This window comes from Manis pentadactyla, chromosome 7, assembly GCF_030020395.1.
Source record: "Manis pentadactyla isolate mManPen7 chromosome 7, mManPen7.hap1, whole genome shotgun sequence".
Lineage (NCBI taxonomy): Eukaryota > Metazoa > Chordata > Mammalia > Pholidota > Manidae > Manis > Manis pentadactyla.
In genome coordinates this window covers 108,604,814-108,628,265 of record NC_080025.1, presented here as the reverse complement: position 1 = coordinate 108,628,265, position 23,452 = coordinate 108,604,814, and the positions used below count along the sequence as shown (strand labels likewise).

Below are 23,452 nucleotides of genomic sequence, written 5' to 3'. Positions count from 1 at the left end.
CCCTTTGTTGCTGGGTCATTATTAAGTAAAACTGGAATGATGCATCTTTTCTCCAGTTCTGTGGGGGAAAAGGGCCGAGACGCAGGAAGCCAGCCAGAGCAGAAACCCTCCTCTTCTCTCCTCTTCCCCAAGACCTGTGGACCAAGTGCTGAGGAGGCTTCTGGGGACATAGAGGGCACGTGGCCCTATTGTGTAAAGAACATGATCATTTTGAAACAAAGTAAACCATTTTGCCTCTGTGCATCTTACCCTTTTATAAACATATGACATAAATAAAGGGCCACCCGTTTTGTGAGCCTTTGTGTGCCCATGGGAGTGTCCTTGCAGACTATTCATATTTATGTACAGCAGTAACTCCTTTCAGTAAACCTCATGCAGAACTTCTCCTGATCTTTTGAAGAAAAAAATGAATCTCTTAGTTTCTTGAGTTTAGAAAAGTAATATTAGAAGGAAAACCTCTAAGCAAGGAAACTTGTTGTACCTTTCCACTTCCAGTCTCTGTTGTTAAGAATTCAAGTTCAGGTGACCTTAGAATATTGAGGAAAATAAGAACTTTAATGGTATGAATTAAGAGAAGCCAGAAAGTCCATCCCAAAGTATCATGAGCTTTCATTGGGTCACTGGCATGGACTTAATTCATTGCCCTCTATAAGGCTTCTCTTAAAATAAGAGAATAGTTCTGAGAAAGAGATGCCACCTGGGTAGAGTTCCAGGGGACAAGAACCTGCACAGACAGGTCAGTGACCTAAAGCAACCAGGAGTAGGATGAACCTGGGGCCAGGTGCACATTGTGTCCCATGAAGTTAAAGCCAAGTAGTAGGGGAAAAGACAAGAATGTCTTAAGCAAGGGAGACATTAGAACTGATAGGAAGGGAAAGCAAGGCTGCCCATAAAGCTGGGGGATCAGGGCAGTTGTTGCCGTGGGGCTCATGCCTCGTGCTTATTTTCTTACAGGTTCCATTGAGGTGGTCTTTGTATGGTTCCCTGATTAAAAGGCACAGGGCTATGCAGGACAGTTAAGGAATGTATCTTTTTGGGATATGGAGGATGTCATGGGCAGAACAGATGGGTCCACTCAAACTTTGTGTCTATTAAAGCAGAGCCATCATATCCGCAAACATTTACTGTACTTTTGATTGCAATCTCCAATGTCTTTCAAGTAGGTTGACTTTTAACATAATTCCCACAGTTCTTTTATTCAATATCAACTCTTTTAGAGGTATCGGCTGCCCAAATTAACCATATCCTGAAGCCATAGACTAATGTATCTGTGTATGCATTTCAATATCATTTAGTCAAAATAAGATGATATCTTGAGGCCAAAAAAAGATCTTTGAAAATGTCCTGTCTTGTAAGAGTTTATTATTCTCTATGATAAATACCCAGGGAGAAGTTCAAACATAACACAAATGGAGGAAGGGGGAAGAAATATCTATAGATGTAGTAGATACAGATTTAAAATGTTGCTCCCACTGACCCTTTGTTATCTGTCTGTTTTTTCATGTAGTTAGAAAGCAGCCCAACCTTGACTTCTTCTGACTTTTCAGACTTGCGTTCTGGGTTGGTGAGGGAGCCAAGCTAATGGTTGATTTCTGGGGGTTCTGTCCCCGGCTGCTGTTTCTCTCGGCTCATTTCCCACTCACCCCTCCCTTTTTCTCCCCATGTCTGAACTGGCCTCAGAACAAAGTCGGCCTCACTTGTGTTCATCACCTGGTCCTTTGCCAGGAGCTGCCAGCCTGCATCCAGTCTGCGCAGGTTTTGATGGCCTGCTTTGCGGCACTGCTTGCTGAATCCTCACCACAGGACTGGCTCTGTCTTCCGAAGTAGCAGCTCAATTATTTTCCGTCTCCTTATCCACAGGGGTTAGTGAACAGAAATGGCCAGAACCTAGGGGAAAAGGGGCTGATCAGTTTTTTTTTTGTTTGTTTTTTTTTTTTTTAGATAATTATTTTTTATTGAAGGGTAGTTGACACACAGTATTACATTACATTAGTTTCAGGTGTACAACACAGTGATTCATCATTTATATACATGATAATTCTAAGTACCAGCTATCACCATACCAAGTTGTTACAATATTTTGACTATATTCCTTATGCTATACATTACATCCCGGTTGCTTATTTATTTTACAATTGGAAGTGTGTACTTTTTCTTGGTTGTTGTTGTATGGGCTGATCAGTTTTTTGGCTAAATGGGGGAGAAAACGCAAACATAAATGTCGACAGGGAGTAAAAACAAAATCTTTTAAAGTTACTGAAAATAACAGAAAAAGATATATGACTGTCTCACATAATACACAGGAACTATTGGTTACAAACCTGTTCCCATGAGAAACCTCTTCATTACAGATTTTCTTTTGTTAAAATATTAAAGGGTAGATTCTACTTTTTTTTTACATAGGAGAGTTGCTATTTTATTGCTGTGAGATTACTAGTGGATGCAGAAAATTCCACAAATAAACTTTCAACCTCTCATTTTATTGTCTAATTAGAAGCTTACCTTTTATGCTGTAATAACCCTGTTGGTACCAGCAAAGTCCTTACTCCTCACCATTTTATCAACTTCTTTCCTCTACTCAGTTTCCAATTTATATTAGACATTTTATTCTCCTATGATTTTTCAAAATGATTGTTTCATTGTTTTCAAAATGTTTTTGTCCATGTTTAATTTGTTGAAAATCTGTTTTGAATATTTCCTTGTCATGGAAGTCCAAACCCTGGTTATATCACTTCTGGGTTACTAGATCCTTTCCAGAAGCTTCCATCCAACTCCAGTGTCTTGCATCTATTTTAAAAAGAAGAAAAATTCCTCAATCAAAATGCACGGCTCTCTATTCTAGACTCTCTCCTCATTTTTCACCACTCCCTGGAACTGAGCTTAAGTATCACCATCCCTGACATTTGTATGATACCAGAACATCTTTGAAGATACTTCCGATGCATTTCCTCCTTTGATTTTCTCATCTGTGTGAGGTTGTATGAGAAATTAAGTCATTCCCCAGAAAACATGTATCTGTTTTGTACCAGAGAGTAGACTATTACTTATACCTTCTAACAGCCTAATTTCTTTTTTCACAGTGCTGCAGTCCAATTCGGAGAGGTACTCACAGTTTACACCTTTGCTTTATCTTCTGTGGTCTTTTTTCTGTACTGAATGTTCTGGATCACCTACCACACTCTGCCTTGGGCATTGAATAGCTTTTCTCTCAGTGCCCTCTCTGTGTCTTTTTAGCTTTTTAAGCATCAGTTCTGATTGTCTTGGCCTCCAATTTTCATGTTCCCAGTATCTCAGCATGGGACAGCCTGCCTTGCAATTCCTTTCCCAGATTCTGTATTCTTACCATAAACCCCATTGTCAAATATACTGCATTCAGCTCATTTCTTCATATATTCAGCATGCTCTGGATTGTTATGCCCCTGTTCCTCCTGGGAAGAAATATCCAGGCCTTGATCATGCAATGCTCACTCACTCTAAAGTTATAATCTAGTGTCTGTTTTTTTCCCCAAAAAAACGTATGTTTTAGATATTGTTTTTGTTTCATTTTCAGTCAACATACATGATAACAAAACTCTACTGTCATGGTGCACTTTTCTTCTAAAAAATTCAAAGCGCTTTGAATATCATCCATCCTTGCAGTGTGCCTCTGAGGCAAGTGGGTGGCAAGTATTTTTGTCACCTTCTATTAAAGCAGAGGCAGAATTCACTGCACCAGGATCCCCTGGAAAACAGGGCGATCTGGACTTACTGAGTCTCTGCTCTCTTTCATTTATTGGCTACCACAAACCTACTCCTGATAGTACCATGCACAGAAGCATCTCCTTTGCAGGCAGACTTATATGCATGCATTCAAATGGCTTCCAAGAGATGTTGACTATGGAATTTGGAGTCTGAATGAAAATGGAATTTGAAATGAGCCTGACTAGGAAATTGTTCTGAAAGAAAAACACATTCAGAACTATGAATTAGATTCTACCCTTCCTTAGGTCCAATTTAAATGCCAATTCCTTTAAGAAAATAAACCACACCTTTCCCCTGGACTCTCATAACCCTTTGCATGTTCTTCCTTTGTGGTATATGATTCACTGTACCTTATTCTGTGCTCTTCTATACAGAGTCCATGGCTGATTCACCTGTGTGGATAGGCATTCAAAGTGCTTTCTGAGTGGAAGGAAAGGAATCAACCTGCATTGTTTGTAACTATAATGGAGCCTAAAAGTTCTTGCATTGCCAGGCCTGAGTGCTCTGGAGGACATAGAGATTGACATATAGAGGACATATAGACCGCCCTGCAGTCCTCTGATTGTCCTCTTACTTAGCTTCATGAATATTATGTTCTTGCCAGTGCCAGTTAATCACTAAACACTCCTCCCCACTGACACTGCAAAACCTGACCACAGGGGAAGGCTCCGTGGAGACACTGTGCCCATGCGTTTCACTGCCTGGGCTGAAATCAGCATGTTAGTGTGTAGGACTCATCATCGTATTCTACAGGCAATATGTACATGTAATATTTCTCTTACTTTGCTTGACTTTACTTGACCACTGGAGAAGCTAGAGAATATCTCTGTCCTTGGCCAAGCATTTGAGTATCATAACCAAGAAAGAATATCCAACTAGCCATTTACCAATAGTGACTGTAGGAGACCGGCTCAGGTGCCAACCTGGCCAAGGGGCGTTGTGCATTGTCTTCACCTCCTTTGAGCCTTCCTGCTCCCCCCTGATGACAGGGAAGAGCACACTGGCCAGGACTGGCCTCCCAGAGTAATGTGAGCTTCAATATGTTGATCCTCCCAAATATTGTGCTGCTCTCCTGAAAGGGGCTTTAAGTAGAGTAGCTTGTTAAAAATAATGCCAATTCTCAAGCTGCCCCTGGCTCCCTTAGATGTGTCTATACCAGGCCAATGAAGCCCCGAAACAGTGGTGAGGATAAGGAAGGAGAGCAAGTTCTTTTTGTCAGAAGAGTGAACCGTTGAGTCCTGTCTCCTAACACATTGCAAATATATGAAGGAAACCAAACCAATGGGGGTGTGCTCTAATATGGTGTTTCTCCAGTGACTCATGTAGGCCTGGAATGGGGAGCAGCCTGAATCAAGCTGAACAAGTATATTTTTAAATATGGGAGGGCACGTTTCCTGGTACAATATGATGATGAGTCCTACACACTTAAGTGCTTATTTTAGCCCAGGCACTGAAATGTGTGGGCATGGTCTCTGTGGAGACTTCTCCTGTGGTCATGTTTTGTGTTGTCAGTGGGGAGGGATATTTAGTGATTAATAGGCACTGGCAAGAACATAATATTTCAGTGCAATATTTCAATGTTGGAGATAAAGAACCTCTGAATGTTGACATCCTCATGGAGGGCAGTGGAGAGAATGGGTCTGTGTGGAGGGTGGGAGACCATTTTGGAGCCTTCCGTCATAACCTGGGGAAGGGATGATGAGCACCTGGAGCCAGGGTCAGAGGCAGTGACCAAGGAGAGGGGGAATGTATCCAGGATGTTAAAGCAACTGAGAGGGAGTGAACACCAACCTGGGCACCCCGGTGGTGAGACAGCTGAGATGGGGGACCCAGTCAGTCTGGTTAGAGAGAATGAGTGAAGCTTGGGTCATTTGGGGTTTCAGGTGACTAAAGGACATCCAGGTGGTCAAGTCCAGAAAAGAGCTGGTTGTCTGGAGCCCAGGGGAAAGATCTGAACTCTAAATAGAGCTTTGGCAGCTGGGAGCTGGGAAGCCAGAGGACTGCCTGAGCTCTCCAGGGCCAGAGTGAAGAGACTGAAGATGAGAGCAGAGCTACCTTGGGCAGGGAAAACAAAACAAAGCAAAAAGCAAGTCTATGAAGGATGCTAGGAGAGCAGTGAGCTTAGAAGACTGGTATCCAGCGTTAGTGGGCTGTTGTCATTTATTTTTTTCCTCTGAGGTCATAATGGCTGTTGGATAATCTCAAAGGCATTCAGAAAGAATCCACATGTGTATAGACATGATAGATCTATGTCTTTCTTGCCAGGAAGCATGGTACCACATTGGGCATTTTTGGCACATTCCTGGTCACTTGTATGTGTACAAGAATTGTAGTAACAGAAATTCTCTGTTTTTAGGGAGCTGTGACATTTTTATAAAAGTAAAGTTCTTGAATGCATTTGTCATTCAAGAGAGAATGGGGAGGACAGGGGAGAGGGAGAAAACTGTTTTAAAATATCAAGAACAAAATTGAATGACCAAAAAGTAAAATTAAAAAAAAAAACTGTCTGCAAAGAATGGGAATGAGAGTGTCTGAGGGCATTAACTTTTATTTCCTATAAAAGGAAGATCTGAGAAATTTCACCGTATTTTTCCTCCCAAAGTTAAAAGCCTCTTATTTTTAATCTTATTCTTAGTTGGGTTTTTTCATTAAAATATTTCCTTATCTAAAATGCCCTCTTCTTGGTGAGGGTTTAAAAAGAAAGAGAGAGAAAGTTGCTGGCCAAGTGGCTGAAGGCTGAAGTAACCTTGCCGACTGGAAACAAGTCCATGATTGGATAACAAACCACCTGAAAATACAAGGAAATTACGGAAACTTCAGGAGTTTATTATCCTTACCTGTCAGCAAGACTGGGGCATAAGAGTAGCAGACATTCAGTATAAGAAGAACTTGGATAACAAAGGCTTAAAATATATCTTTCATTTTAATTAATATATCTTTTATACAATTCAGGACTGAATTCTTCACAGACACACACTTGTGTTTGAATCTATATGCCATCTATCCCAGTGGGCCACAAAGAATAAACTGAATAAACTGATGTTTTGTTCGTTAGAATACCAATTAGGTCCCAGTGCTCTTTAGAATGAAAAAACAGTCTCATTAAAGCAATAACAGGATCTTAAACTGAATTTGATTAGTGATCTTTAATAGTGAAAATAATTTTTATCAACTGCAAAACCAGATTCACTTCTAGGACATCTGTGTGTTCGGGACAAGATCCATTCTGGGAGCACACCTGGTGAATGTGCCACGTTCTGCTCAAATTTGTTTCCCACCAAAACACATCTGTTTTTTTGTTTGCTTCTTGGTTTGTTTTTAAAGCTATTTTTATGAAACAAAGAGGTCTAATCCTAACATACTCTTTTTATTAAAAAGTCAGAGGTCATGGTGGTGTTCTTAATGAATGGAAATGATATCATTTGGCTGCTTATTGATAAGAGATTCTAAAATCTGAGACACTTGGGTAATCATGGATATGTGTGTGATCAGTCATGATCAAAAGGGCCCAGAGGCCTTATTATGTGAAATCTGAGCAAATTCTTATCTAACTGCATACTGGTTAGTACAGTCGCAGCAGCAACTGTATAGTTAAAAAGCTACTGGGACCAGGAAATCTGAGTACACAGGGTCTGCACATACTTGGTTCGTAGCACAGCCTCTGCAGGCCGATTGCCTCCTACATGTACATTCTGGCTCTGCCTCGCTCTAGTTGTGTGACCTTGGACAAGTCCTTCCGCCTCTCTGTGCCTTGGTTACCTACCTCACCTGTGAAATGAGAGGAGAGTGGAACCTGTCTCATGTTTAATTCCCATGTAAGAAATAAATCATTTAATAATTGTAAAGCACTGAGAGCAGTGGCTAGTATATATTAAGCACTATATAATTGTTTGACAAAAAATAGATTGGTCTGATTACCTTGATTTTCTTTATCTTTCAAAATATTAGCCTTGCATTAAAGGAGATGAATTTTGTATATTCTTTATTAAGATGAGGATCTATTAAACTAATGAACAATTAAAAGGTCCCTGAAATTAAGAGTGTACAAATTGTTTATTTTTCCCCTGGCATTAAAACAGTAACATTTCTGTAGGGATATATATCTGCTACAGATAAACTGGAAAATACAGTACTGTTTTACCGACTATAAGAACTGCATACTCCAAAATTACCTTAGTTAACAGACCAAGTCTTCATTAAAATAGTGGGTCAGGGAAGAAAGAAATGGAATTAAATTTATTTTTAAATAACAGTAAATAGGAAGTATTAACTTGCTGCTGTAAAAATCTTCCATGCAGGGAAATTGCTGTCCAGTGAGTAGCCGGATAACAGAGACCCTGGACCAAATTGTTAAACTCTGGTTCTGCTCCCTCTTTGCTACTTGAGGCAAGCTAAATCTGTCCCCTGTGCCTCAGTTTTCTCATCTGTACAATGGGGGTGATGCCAGCTGCACCTATCTCATGGAATTGTTATGAAGACTAAATGACAAAATACTTGTAAGGAGCTTACTTAGGACAGTTCCTAGTACATGGACGTTGCAATATTCTAAAGTAAAGAACTCACTTTTCTAGGCTGCTCACCTTCTCATTTACTGAAGCAGATTCTCCAAGTGTCTTGTTATTCAGATTATGTCCTTTTCGAGCTTTCCAGCCAGCTGTTACTGGTTTGGTATTTAATGCCTTATCCTTTGGTTTCCTCTCTTTCTGGTAAAATCTCAGTCAAGCGCCTGTGTGAAGCTTGACCTTTTCCTAAATTATTATCGCGATGCCTTGAGGATATGCTTCTTGGGGCCTGGTAGTCTGTTCATACACTGAGAGGGCCTCTCTGTCCCTGGGCACAAACTTGCCCATGCAATCCTGGGTGGGAGAGAGCCTGCTCTTTATCCTTCTCTTGCTTAAGAGGACTGCATGGAACTAGAGATAGGCAAAAATATTAGGGACTTAACTCTTTTTTGTTCACTGATAGAAATCTCTATCCTCTCAAATCCCACATTGACAAAAGAATGATTGTCAGTGGATTATTCCGTTAACATCCCCCGTACCGCCCTTAATTCCACCACCCAGTGTGAACACATTGTTAACAATGTTATGCAATCCTTGAGGCCATATGTTCCTCTGACAGAGTCCGAGATGAGCTCCTGCTCAAAGTGCTGTGTGGTAAATGCATATAGGGAGTGGGAGGGGGACCCCCGCTGCTGGGGACTGAGTGTTGGCAGTTCATTTACAGAGGAGGGTTAAGTGTCTGCATTTTAGAAACATAAGCAGGTTTGATTTTCTTTCCTGTTAAACTTATATAATTAATTTGCTCTCTTTACAATGTTCCTCATTGTTATGAGAACACCTACACTGGGGTTTCAGAAAACTGGGGGAGAGCTTGGGTCCTTTTGCAGGCTGGACTATTTTAAAGTAGTGGGTGAAGCATGTGTGAAGCTTCCCAAGATGCCAGAATTGCTGCAGGAATGCTGAGACGTGTCTTGTACAAAAGTGCGGGGCCAGCCATCCCGTTCCATAAGCAGTGCGTGAAGCGGGACGTGATGAAAACCATGTAGAAGAAAGGCATGCTCCTGGAGGCATGAAGGCGAAAGACACCCAGGCAGCGAGTGCAGGCGTGTGTTTGTAGAGGCTGGCCATCGGGGAACCATAAAGGATGCAGAAATTACTAATGCAGGGTGCCTATTTTTTGTTGGTTCCTTATCACAGGGAGAATCCAAACAGGTGGAGAAAATTAAAGGTCTGTAGAATCATAAAGGAAGAGGCAGTTGGGCAAGGCTTGTGTGAAGTGCTTTCAGCAAAGGGATGGGCTTTGGAAGATGAGTCAACGGGCTCTGTGAAGAGGGAAACCTCAGGGCTTAACATGTGGAAGTACAAGCAAGGGCGGTTTATTTGATAAATAGAAACTCTGATTGACTTTGGAGTTGAGTTATAAGCCAAAGAAAAACTGGAAGGAGTGGAATCAAGTCAGACTGAGAAGTATTAAATGCCTCGCTAAGGCTTCTAACCGCCACGGGTAATCGCTGAGTTTCAAAGGGGATTCAGTTACACGGCGCTGAAGACAAGAAAAAGCAGAGTGATGAGCAAGCGTTGGCATGTCCTCTTTCTTTAATTTCCCATTCATCAGATTCAGGATTACTTATTTTTAGCCCTTTTTGTCAGCTCCCTAACACTGGCTAAGGCTCTGAGTCCCAGGTCAAGGTGTAGTCCATGGTCATTTCATGGTGTGCACAGTTCTTACTGGGGCCTCAATGAGGCACCATCCCAGTTGCTCATTAATCTGCCTCTATCCATCATAACCCCTGAGTGACCATTTCACATAGTTGGACAGGCAATCAATCATTCATATCCATGCTAAATTTGCTGTGTGTTAGGCAGTCTCTTAATGTGTCGCTTCTCAGAATAATTTTCCTTATAAAGGAAATTTTAACAAGAGCATGTAGAAATCACTTGGTGAATAGGCTCTGCTTGGCCCTGCCATTGGCTGTTTACCACCAAGTTAGAATTTTCCTCTTTCCCAATATTCTGCTGTACTCTCCCAATGCTCCAGTCACCCCACCTCCACAAAGGTAAAATACACTCAACAAGATAAGTGTGCTTTGCACTTGGTTTTTGCATTGCCAACTTATACCACAACCTTGATAACGCTTTCCAAAGAATCCCATTTTTTTCCCCATGCTCTTTTTTCTCTTTGGACCAGAAAACAGCCCATTCTTAGACATGTAAGTGGATCCAAAAATGATTACTTCGCCAACAGGTAAGGTGTTCAAGGACCCAGCTTCCATTTTCATGTACATCTTAGTTGTTTTATCCAGAGGACAATGGAAAAAAGCAAATGCAGGGCATATCAGCAAGAATATTTTTCAATTATAAGCAAACTTCCAGGGCTCACTTAGCTCACTCTTATCAGAAATCTTATTATTAGAACTTCTGCACATTTTGTCTTTTGGTTAAACATCTTAGAAGATAACGATGCCAATGCTGCTCTGGAACTTTCTAGGGAACTGCGTACCTTCCTTAAGGGAGGTTAAAGTAAATAAGATTCCATTGCAAATTAAACCTTGTATTAAATGTGAGATTTAAGGGTGGGAGAAATTACACATCATATTTTTAGTCTGCACAATTTTTTGTGTCTAACATTTATTGAGTGCTTATTATATGCCAGTTACTGTGCTAAGTGTTTTATGAGAATCCTCTCCCTATAACTTTACTCAGTTCTACAGGATGTAAGTTACTATTACTGTCATCATAAGACAAGAGACTTAGAGAAATTAAAGCTCTTGGTTAGGATCACACAGTTAAGGTCTAGAAGAAGAATTCTAGTCGCAGTGCCAACTCAGAAATGACACTCCTAACCACTTAGCACTAAAGTAATTATCTGGTTCACACTTGTCCTTAATACACCAAAATATTGAGTGAGCAGTTTCCAGAAGAACAGGAATCCTCAAACTACCTGCATTTAAATCCCATTAAAAAGAGACAGAAAGTCGAATAAGAAAGGAGAATGAGAAGTTATTACTTTATCATGTTTCTATTTAAACCTCTTTAATGGCATACCATTGCAGGTGGAATAAAGCACATATTCCCTAACGTGGTCTACAAAGAATGAGATACCTGATGACTGCCTATTTCTTCAGTCTCATTTTTTACTCATCTCAACATCCTCATGAGCTCAGGTCATATAGAAAATGAGTGGCAGGGCCAGGATCCAAATGCAGGAAGACTGACTTCAGGGCCATGCTCTTAACTCCCTTACTAGTTGGATGGATGAATGGATGGACAAACGGATGGACTAAAGGACAGACAGACATGTGAACATACAGATGGAAGAAAGGAAAGAGTTCTATAAATGAATGGGTGATGGACATGAGGGAAGAAGAAAGCTCATTTAAAAGAAACTTGTGACTCAGAGTTCATGCACAACCAATCAAATCTACTGTAACTTTTCCATCAGCATCTGCAGTACTCCTCAGTGAGGTCAGCATCCCCTGTCAGAAAAGAAAATGCACGCATAAACCTTTTTATTCATCTAATGTATGAATTAAACTAAAGTCCAGGTGTGAAAATGTGCCCTTGACCAAACTTTAGAAGCTGATACCACTTAGGTGATTGGACAAGGATGCCTGCATAGACAGATTACATGCTTTTTCTTTAAGCCAGTAAACCTGACTATGTAAAATGCCAGTCCCTGGTTCCAGAGGTGGTGGGCAGGGTAAGTGCTGTCCTGTTCTAAAGAATGAACTTAAATCATCTACAACAGTTTTACCCTGTCTAAAATGGCATTGTCCCTTCTTATTGACCCAGAAAGCTCATATTCTTCTTTCTTTAGTTAACCTTTTTGTAAGTGTAACTTAAATGCATAGCAGTGTTCAAATCCTAAAAGCACAACACAGCCCAATGAATTTTCCAGTCACCACCTATCCGTTAAGCACCTACCTAGATCAAGATAGAGATCTAGATCATTATCACGTTTCTAGATAATTATATAACCATCAAGACCCTCTTGGCCTGCTCTTCTCCAAAAGAATGATACCCTATGTCCACGATCATAGATGAATTCTGCTTGTTTTGAGCTTTAGATAAATAAGATCATATAGAATGTTCTCTTCAATATAGGGTATTTTTGTTCAACATTATGTTTTCAAGTCACTCATGTTATTATGTGCAGCATAATTTTAAGAAATGATTTCTTTGTAGAAAATATGCTGCTATGTGAATGAACTAATTTATTTATGTAATCTCTTAGATGGACATTTTGGTTGTCTCAGGTTTTTGGCTCTAACAAATAACACTGCTGTGAACATTTGTGTACATTTCTTTAGGAACATGTACATATGCATTTCTCTGGGATAGAATTGCTGTATCATAGGATATGAATATTTTAGCTTAACTAGATAATGCTAAGCTATTTTTCAAAGTGGTTGAACCAGTTTACACTTCCATCAACAGTGCCTAAGAATTCCATTTGTTCCACATTTAGTATTTTTTGTGTTTTCATTGTAGCCATTCTGATTTACATTTGCATTTCCCTGGCAACCTGAAAAGCTGAACACCTTTTCATGTGTTTATTGGCCACTTAGTTGTCCTATTTTATGAAGTGCCTATTTACATCGCTCCCATTTTTCTATTGGGTTGTCTGTTTCTTATTGACTTTCAGGGGAATATCATAGAAACCAGTTCTCTGTCAGATAATATTGCAAGTTTTTCTCCTACTCTGAGTTTGCCATCCTTATTGTATCTTTTGATAAACAGAAGTTCCTGATTTTAACGTAATGTAAACAAACCTTTTTTCCTGGGGTTAATGAATTTTTTGGTCCTGTTTAAGAAGACTTTGCACACTTCAAAGTCATAAGTATGTCCTTCTTTATTATACAGAAACTTCATTGTTTCTCTTTTCATTTTGAGATATATAATCCACCCAGGGTTGGTTTTTGTTGAAGGTAAAAGATGGGGAGTCATATCCATTTTTTTCCAGGCACACATACAGTTGGCCTGATACAAGTTATTGAAAATCCTCTCCATTGTGGTATCACCCCTCTCATGAATCCAGTGACTGTATGTACAGGTCTGTGTCTGGACTCCATAGTTTATTCCATTGTTCTGTTTTTCTATCCATGGATCAAAGCCAGACTGTTTTAATAACTGTAGTTTTATAATGTCTCTCCATCTGAAAGTGTAATTCCTCCAAATTTGTCATTTTAGCTAAGTAAAATAATAGTCATTTTGTTACTAAAACTAGTAACAACCTGCCATTACTGAATGCTTATTTTATCTCAGTTACTATATAAATCATGTATCACCTTACATTTAATCCTAACAGCAATCTGATGAGGTAGGAGGCATTATTTATTTATTTCAATGAGAAAATTGAGGAAGTATAAATTGGTCAAGATCACATTGCTATTAAGTAGTAACAGCAAGATTTGCACCCAGGCCAGCCTCATTCCAGAACCTCTGCTCTTCTATTAACACACTCTGTGTGCCTGGGAGATAACCTCAGGTCATCTTGTTGAATTGGCTGCCTTTTGGTGCTAGAGTCTGATTTTTAGCACTAACACTAGTCAGTATTTTTATCTCTCTGCATGTCCTTAAAAAAAAGGCTCATAGGGAAGGTGAACGATGAAGCATTGGATTAGCTACTATATATCATTTTGGTGTTGATTTCATATTCTTTTTAAGCATGAGAGAAGGTAGAAAGAATATCCAGAGTTCTGTTAAACCAGGCTTCAGGAGCTGGGAAGCACTGAGCAGGTTTCAAGCCTCTGATCAGCTGTCCCAACATAGTAGGAGTGGCCACTTCCGTCCTGGTGGAACTCGGCAGCAGTGGGCGAATGTCGAGATCTTTGCCCTCACGCTCCTCTTTCACCTCTACCACCTACAAAAGGTCCTGAACTTTTAGCATCTTCCCACATAGTACCAAAACTCCAACACCACGCTATTAAAAAATTGGGTCTCAAAATAGAAAACTCAGAGGCCACAGGGTAAGATTTCCTGTAAAGATATAAAGCTATGAATATACATTTGGATCTGAGAATTCATAAATATATTATCCAGATGGATCCTACAGCCGCAAATAGTTCTAATTTGAGTTTCCATGCCATGGATAATGTAAGGTTTTACAACCGCTTTGGCAGCTTTCATGTATTAAATACTGTTCTGTGTATGTGATTTATCCCCTCTTCCTGTAGCTCATAATTTTAAAACAAAATGCCCTTTGCATTAGGCCAGTGCTTTTATCTCTATTTCGGTAAAAATATTCAGAATTTGCCTAGTGCCTCCCAAATCTATGTTCCTCTAGTCATTGCAAATGGATTCACAGGCTCTTTTAGCATAACAAGGGGCAGAGAAAGCATGAAATGGAGGTTTTTCCACATCTCAAAGTTGGTATTTGTCTTAGAAAATACCCATGAAAGAGCAGAACTTACGTGCCCTTCCCTGTATCATCTTGTCATTCTATCTTCAGTCAAGAAATTTTCTTATGTAATGGTCTACATTAGATGATATTAGTAGGTTGAAAGGGTGTAAAATCAGCCAACAATTTTTCTTATGTGAGAAAGAGTAAATACCAGCTCATCAAACATTTTCTAAGCCTATCAAATGTCACTTTGATGCTTTAATATCCTAAATGAAATGTGTAGCCATCTTGTCATTCCAGGATATAATAATTTAGGAAATAAAGTGCAGGTACAGTTTCAAAGTTCTGTAATTATTGATGGATATTAAGGAATTGAAGAAACATTATCTGGTACTCATGTGTGTGTGTGTGTGCATGTGCATGAGTGTGTGTGTGTGTGTGTGTGTGTGTGTACTTGGCAGAAACCTACCAGCCCATCTCATTTATAGTAAGAAACCTGGAGCCTGGGAAGCTGAGATGACCTTCTCAAGGTCACAGGCAGCATGGGAACCTGTTCTCTTGCTAATCTTCCATTGTTTACTCCCTGCACTGCAGTGGCCTGTGCTCTCTGAGACTCTAACAATACCTGCCTCACCTCACATTATCCAGTGGAGAACAGGAACAAATCTACTTTGAAAGGCAAAGTGCTACATAAGTATACAGCATTCTTATTTTTATTTTTAAAACATGTATGTGGATTATAGCTTCTTTCAGAGCTGGCCTCTTTATAAATGATTCAGATATCAGGAAATTCATAAGAACCTGGTTTACCCTCAGCCCTGATAATACCTTATTATTTCCAGACTGAAAAGACCATTAAGTTGATTCTTTTTATATATAAAGTAGAATATCATTGTGTTAAAAATAGTGTGCTTAAAAACACTTTTTAAAAAAAGTCATACTATTTTTGACTCATTGAAAGTTTCTCTCCAAATTTCATTTATAAAACCATTGCCTACTAATTCAATACTTTTTTCAGTGTTTTTCTTTTCTTTAAGAAGCAATAATAAACCTCACCCTCCCTGTTTTTATTTGTTTGTTTGTTTGTTGAAACCTGTGAATTAGAACCCTATTTCTGAGTTAGGCCATCCCTGCATGCTTTTGAAAGCTCACATCTATCAGTGGGATGGCCTGAGCCGGAGTCCATTTGATAAATGAGTATCATAACCTTGTTGAAAACACTTGCGTTCAGCCTGTTTCTATAGTCACTGTTCCCACTTAATGCTCACAGGTATCTGATGAAGTTCACATACTGTGGTTGCCCCCATATTATAGATGAAAAGACTAAGGCACTGACAGATGAAATGACTTGCCCAGGTGACTCAGCAGTAGGTGAGGCAGGCTGGCTTCCAGCATCTTTGCCCACTTTCTGCCCTCATGGGTGCTTGGGCAAGCCATTTTGCCTTTCTCACTGCTCTTACCTACAAAATAATACATAACCAGGTATGCTGAAGGGGACTTTCGTGCAATAATCCTCAATCCTAAATAGCTACAATTTGAACACTCTAGAGGAAAAACATATTAATACTTAATCTTTTGTCCTTACCTCTAATACTGGAACATACTTAAAACAAGGAGTCATGAATCCCAAAATACATCAAAATCTTTTCATCATTTCTTCTGTAACTTGTCAAGGAAAGAATTCTTTTTGATGCTTTTTTTACTGAAGCATAGTTGACATACAATATTACATTAATTTCGGGTGTACAACATAGCAATTCAACATTTATGTACATGATAAAGCAATCACCCATGATAAGTCCAGCTACCATCTGTCACCATATGAAGTTGTTACATATTACTAACTCTATCCCCTGTGCTATATATTATATCCCCGTGTCTTATTTATTTTATATTTATTTGGAAGTCATTTGCCCATTCCTTACTGCAAGCGAGGTGTCTTAAAGAAGTTCAGGATGATGGCAAGCCAATCCCTGCTCTTGGGGGATAAAAATACTGACTCTGGTGATACAGTGCTGAACTCTACCCCTGGACCTGTCATTGTAAGTTACTAACTTCATTGTTTCTCAGTTTTCTCATCTCTGTAATAGTGTTGATAATAATTCCTTTGTTATTGATAGTTCAGACAGGTAAAACTCTTAGGTGAGTGCCCAGCACATAGTTTTGAACAATTGCTGGCTAGTACCACTGTTACATTGCAGCTCCCCTAGTAACCTTCATTCAAGATTTCTTCTTTTTATATGCTGTTTGCCAATGCTAGCCCCTCCTAACTAGGGACACAGAACTTGACCGCTAGTCAGCCTTGAGAATTGCTCCTGCACTGGGTATGTTCTGGTGCTGTCTTAGTCCTGCTGTGAACAATGGCTGTCTTGTCTCGGCTTTCTTTAGTCACTTAGGCCTGTGGTTTCAAAACACTAAAGACAAAGGAAAATGAAGTGCTTTTTCCTTTCTCCTTACTTTTGTGACTCATGTTCTCCCAGCCTCCACCACTTTTCCTGCCTCTCTCACTGGGTTGGGGAGTGAACTGAATCCCAAAGCACTTACATCAGGGGTCAGGCCTTCTACCCAGGTGACTATCTCAGTTTCATCTATTTTTAACATGAACTATTAGCAATATTTCTTTCATTACCAACTTAAAAGAGCCTATGAGACTTGGACATCATTTGGAGGTTTGAAGGGGAGGGTGAGAACTTAGACTTAATGTGTGTCAAGGCCCAGCCTCTTCACCTCATATAATTTCAAGAGGTAACTTAAGAATGTGTCCACTTACTGGTGAGAAACCATGGGAGAAGGATGCTTGCATCACAGACCTAGTGAGGACTTGAATAAGGCTCACCTGATTCTGAAATTTATATTGTTTTCATAATACAACACTATGAGAAGGAGCCAGGCATTGTTTTTCTCTGGAGGCAATGTTGATTTGCCATTGCGGATGAGTACATGTACCCTCAGCATGTAAAATTTCAGCTTTGGCACCTGAATATTCCATAAGTCTTTGGCATCATCAACAAGAATGATTGACCGACCTCAACCCCTCCATATCTTATAGGACCCCAAAGACTATTCACCAGATTTTTCTTTCCTTTCTTATCTCTTAGAATTTTAAGAAGCTGTGTAGTGTGCTGATAGTGATGCTAAAGCAATACCTAATAGCCACTATTTACTAAGTGTTCTAGTTACCTTATCACATACTTTATATGCATAATCTATTTTGATACTTACAAATCCTACATGATCATATATTTTACAGATTTAGGAAGTTTAATTGTCAAAGATTACATAGCATGCTGGGGAGCATCAGGTTTGGTCTTCGAATGCAGGTCAGTCTATAGCCATTATATAATCTTGTCTCGTCATTCATACTTCTTCCATGGCCTCCAATGATCTTGAACATGTGCTTTCTTATACTAATGTCTGTGTATGTACATAAGTTTAAGTTTCCATATCAGTAATTTCATGTGTCTAAGAATAATAGAAAACCTGAAAACAGTGACCTAAACAAATGGTAAACAAAGAATTCCATAGGAGGGCAATTCGGGGCTTGTATGGTGACACCTAGTGTCATCAGGAGCTCCTTCTAACTATCTACTCTAGGTTGTAGCCCTCATTTTTTTTTTTACTAAGGAGACAGCTGTAGGAGCTCCAGTCATCACTGGATATGAAGAAATTGTGTTCTTACCTTGAAAAAGTTGAAAGGAGAAGCAAAAGGGATAAGCCAATCAAGTCTTGCCCCTTTTAAAGGACTTTCCTTGAAACTCTCTACCTAGCAATTTCTATTTATGTATTACTGATTGAGATTGTGTCCTAATGACCACTCTTAGTTGCAAAAGAGGCTGGGAAAAGTAATTTTTGAGCAGAGCATGTTGTTGGAATGAACAAAAGTGCCATTCTGTTAACACAGAACACAACCCATGAGTTTCTTAAAAGAAGACAAATAAATTCATTCTGTGTGACTCTTCACCAGTGACTGATGTCTAAGGGAAACTTGGTGTGTTCCAGAAGCTGAAAATATCTTGAGAAGACAAAAGAGTTGGTTCAGTAGAAGCTAGAACCAAGTAGGATATTTCTCGGGTACTCAAGAGAGTTGTCAAGGGTACAGTTTGACCTGACCCAGGGAAAGGAGAGGTAAGGTCCTGAAGAAGAGTGTAACCCTGATGATTTAACTCTAACTCCACTTGGACCATGACTAGTAGGGGGAAAGCAAAGGAATCTGAGACTCTAAATATACCTAAGCATTAAGAAACCTGTGCCACTCATAAGATTTTACTTCATAAGTGTCTTCTATGGGTGTAAAAGCAATTCTTTAGTATTTGTGTTGGGGGGCGTATGGTGTGATGAAGGCAGAGTTAATTGGGAAACAGAATGAGGAAATGAGTGCAATAGAACAATGATGGCATTGAAGACAAGGCGACTGAGTTTGAATCCCAGCTCTATCACCTGCAAGCCCTGTGACCTTGGATGTCTCCAAACCTTTCAAACTCTATTTCTAATTTAAAAGGAAAGAAGGAAACTGATCATATCTTCCTTATATGCTTGCTGTAAGAAGAAACATTGATGGAAACCCAGTTCCCGACCTGGGGCTAGTGACGAAGGAATGACTATTGCTGGTGTTGTCACACGGCCAGGTGTCTGTTAGCAGGTGCTGGCTGTGCACTTGTGAGCCCCATTGGACTGCAGGTCAAGATCCTGGTTTCTATTGAAGAAGAAGTGCGAGCTCTAGGACAGTGGGTGGGAAGGTTAATTATCAAAGCCACAGTCACAAGGAAATGCTCTGAGTTCTTGCCAATGAAGGCAGGAAGTCTGCTGGGTCAACTCAACTCCAGGTTTCAAATGCTCATTTGGGGCCACCTAAAAAAAAGCTTATAATGGAAGATTTAATTTCTCCAAGTTTCCCCTTCCTCTGTATAAGATGAGGATAAACATAGTGCCACCTTCTTGGGTTGTTGAGAGGATAATGCCTCTAGAGCTCCTGATGAATCATACGCACCCAGCAAATACTGTCTATTACGAATGATGTTGCATTTCTCCCTCTGCACCGGGGCAAGAGCAGGGCTGGTTGGTCTTTTTTTGTTTGGCTGTCTCAGCTCCGGGAATCCCATAAAAACTTTAACTAGGGCATAAAGTACACATATAATCACACTGGGCCTGAAAAAGATACTGTGATAGTGTGATTAATAATGAGTTCATAGATGGCAATAATGTGCTTCTGTAGGCTTATAAATATCATTGGCTTCAGTGCTTTTGAAAGGGAGACTGACAGCTCACTGCTTAGGGCAGCAAACACACAGTCCGTCCGTGTTTGTGACCAGGTTCTTACATAGCTTTGGGTCTCCAGTCAGAACTTGACTTTTGACATCTTTTCCCAGTAACACAGGCTGGGGGTGGGTTGACTTAAATATTCTTGCTTCTGATTTCTGAGATGTGAACAGGCTTGGCTGGGAATTTGGGGGAAATCAAGGAATAAGCCATGCTCCTGGAAATGATTAGTTCGCACAGCATTTATCATCATCACCACCACCTTGCATCAACTTTTATTCTGTCAAAGCACTTTCCCATGAATTATGTCATTTGATCCTCTCTGAAGCCTTTAGAGAAGACAGAGGAGATTTTGTTTTCATTTATTAGTTAATAAAATTGAGGCTCAGAAAGAACAAAGTGATTTGCTGCTGATTGGCATGGGCTGAACTTGAATGCAAATCTTCCACCCCCAAGACCCAAACGTTTTCTATATGACTGAGCATTGCGGCTGGCCTATGCCCTTACCTTGTCTTAAAGAAAACAGCATTCCATGGCTTCATGTCAGGTTGTAACTTTCAGAAGGGGTGAGCTGAACAAACACATGCCCCTTCCAGAGGTCTGGAATTCACCACATTCATAAGGGAGAAGATGGAAGAAGATACAATTGCTTGTGGCCCTGCCAGAGAAGAGCATGTCTCCTTAGGCGTGGTCAGGGTTCACTCCCCAGGGGCCTACACCAGTGGATTCTAAGTGGGATCAGCCACATGGTAGGCACCAGGGCTTCCCCAAGTACAGAACGTCTCTGCCATAAACCCCACTCCTGCCTTGCCTTATCCTCTCCTGGGCTTCTAGGACGTGAAATTCTACCACTGACCTTGAAGACTAATTGGTCTTTAAAAGAGATCCCAATTAACACAGGAATTCTTTTACTGTACCAAACAGCCTATATATATATATTTAAAACTCCTGGGTACTGTTCTGGGAAGTCACAAAGCCTAGTTCCTTGGGCTTCAGGAACTAGGAGCTCTTATATCCTCATCCATAAGACATGAGCACTGGAGAAGCATTATAACAGTCAAATGAGATTCAGGTAAAAGGGCCATAAAAGTATAAGCTTTTCTTATGATAGCTGGGAAGAAGGGAGCAGCTGGGGCACTGGTCTGGGAAGGAGAACGTAGAGCTCAGAGGTCTGCATCTGACCTGAGGAAGCTCTGCAGTGGAGAGATGCAAAGATAGTCTGGCTGACTTCATGGTTTGGTCCACGACTGGACCAGTTGTGGCCTGCACAGCCACTTGGGTTGTTTTGACTTCCAGCCATCTGCGTCTGCCAATATAAAACAAATGGTTAATGGCATCAGATGGCTAATGATCTCAAAGGTCCCCTGCTTCCTGCCATAAGAGGGAAAAGGGGCCCCTGGAGAAATAATCAAGGATGCTATTTTCAAAGTTGCAATTGATTGCATATTTGGGAAAGCTCATCCTCTGCCAGCTATTCTATTGAGAGAGGAATTAAGGGTGATGGAGGAGCTATGATGGAGAGAGCAGTTAAGATAGTCTTTATCAGGTCAAGAAGCCAGTCAGAGGACCCATATCTAACACGGGGGATCCTGGAACAAAGCCTTAAGTCTCAAGTCATGGGGGTGGGTTAGGAGCTGACTTCCTTCAGGCAACTTAATGTGCCTAAAGGAAGGTCTGACCATCTGACCTTAAACTTTGAACTTCCACAGAGCTATCCTTAGGCTGATTTATCAGAATGCCTTTTTCCCCCATGGCTTGAGCCAAATAGGCCTCCAGTCATCTCTCCTTGGGGACACCTGAATGTGGCTTGTCCTCTCATTTCACTTTTCAAACTTCCTCCCTTATTTCCCTTCTCCTTCCTCCAGCTAGTGAAACCTGCAACGACTTCCACCCAATGTTCTTCACCCATGATAGATCCTTTGAGGAGTTTTTCTGCATCTGTATCCAGCTCCTGAACAAGACGTGGAAGGAAATGAGGGCCACTTCAGAAGACTTCAACAAGGTAAGGTGAATCTGAGGCGAGGGCAGCAGCTTCCTGTGTCCCCAAACGGGACACCTTTGCACTGTCCCTTAGCTGTGTGTGGAAAGTGGTTGGCTAGTTGGGAGGATGAGGACAACTGTAATTGTAGGTTGCTTTGAGAATGGAGAAAGACATGCTTATGCAGACATAGAAGGCTGTGTGTTGGCAATGCTGTCATCTCTTGGGATAAGCTTGATGTATGATTATTGAGCTCTGTTCCTCCTGGCTTCCCAAGCTGGAGCCACCAGCAGAGACCCTTTCTTGAAAAATATTGTTTAGATGAACCTTTTCCTTTAATTGTGCTTTTTTCCTTGTTCATGTAATATCTATTGGGGAAAATGCCTTCCCTCCACCTGTGCAGGGAGCTGCCACTGAGAAGATGAGATCAGAAAGTTTGCTCTGTCTACATCACTCCTTTTCTCTGTGGATTATGATAGCTTGAGATAATCTGCCCTTAGTTGTGCCTAAAAGGTTCTTTATTAAAATGCAAAAGCTCTTTCAGGGAGTTGAGTAAATAAGTTTACAGGGAGCATTTCTTGGTTTATAGAAAGCATTTGATTCTTTGAACGGGGTGTTCTTTGGTTTTCTGTAAGAGATTGAATTTCACATTTCTGTTTGTAAGTGGATGTTGGATGGAGAGAAGAGGGTTGACCAAGTCAGAGGAAGCAGAATCATCATGTACATTGCTGAAGATAAACAAAATCTTTATCCTTAAGTAAAAGCCTTGTGAACAGTAGTGACATGGCCGATAATAGCTGATGGTTGGGACAGGAATAGTTAAGCCTTTAATACTTCTAATTTTCTACTGTATAAGGCTGTCGTTTTGGGTGGTCCCATCACCATGCCCACTGACAGGGTACTGGGGACAGAGCTATGGCTAAGGGTCTCAGGGTCCCGTCTCACAGTCATCCCGTAGGGCCCTCATGGGCTTGTACTTAGGGCATAATATCTGAATTCCAATTCTGCTCGATATTCTTGTTGGTCGTTGATTCCCTGTCACCTTTTCTTTAAACTTACATTTCACCCTTCTTTTCCATCATATTTTTGGTGTGTGGCATCTTGAACTGATAACTGGTTGAAAAAAAAGAAAACCAGGGAAAGGAAACATGGCTCTGTCCCAAGCCTGTCAGGTTTCCACCCACTGGTCTCCACCAGCATCATGACCTTGCCTGTAGTTGTACAGACAAAGCCATTCTATCTCTGCCATTTGGGACCATCTATTTAATTCTTGAAATAAACCCTCGTGATGCCCCCCTCTGGAGAATACTGATCTGGAAGCTGCGATTCAGAGCTATGAAGGGTCTGAGCAGCTCTGACTAAGGACAGGCATGATTTAGGAAGGGAAGTGAGGGAAAGAGACCCATTAATTCTCTTGTGATTATAAGTGCAGCCTCCTAAGGGTACTTCACTTGATTGTAAGACTTTGCAATTCAGGTACAAATCATCCCTGGAAGAGAGAAAAGAAGGAGCAGGAAGACCTTTCTATAATCAAGCCAAAAAAAGTGGAGAGTTAAATCAGTAGTCTCTGATATGGCTATAGCTCTGCCCCAGATCAGTTCAACTCTTTCATGAACTGCAGTGTTTCAAAGC

General features: G+C 40.5%; 1 protein-coding gene across 8 annotated transcripts in view; it reads left to right on the top strand.

The window, feature by feature from the left end:
- Nucleotides 1-23,452, top strand: part of ELMO1 (engulfment and cell motility 1) — a 507,053-nt gene that overhangs the window by 327,985 nt on the left and 155,616 nt on the right. For all 8 annotated transcript variants that reach the window (XM_036897341.2, XM_036897344.2, XM_036897340.2 and 5 more), the window contains one exon: nt 21,708-21,844. In XM_036897341.2, coding sequence (XP_036753236.1) covers nt 21,708-21,844 — 137 coding nt within the window. The remainder of the gene's footprint in view (nt 1-21,707; nt 21,845-23,452) is intronic.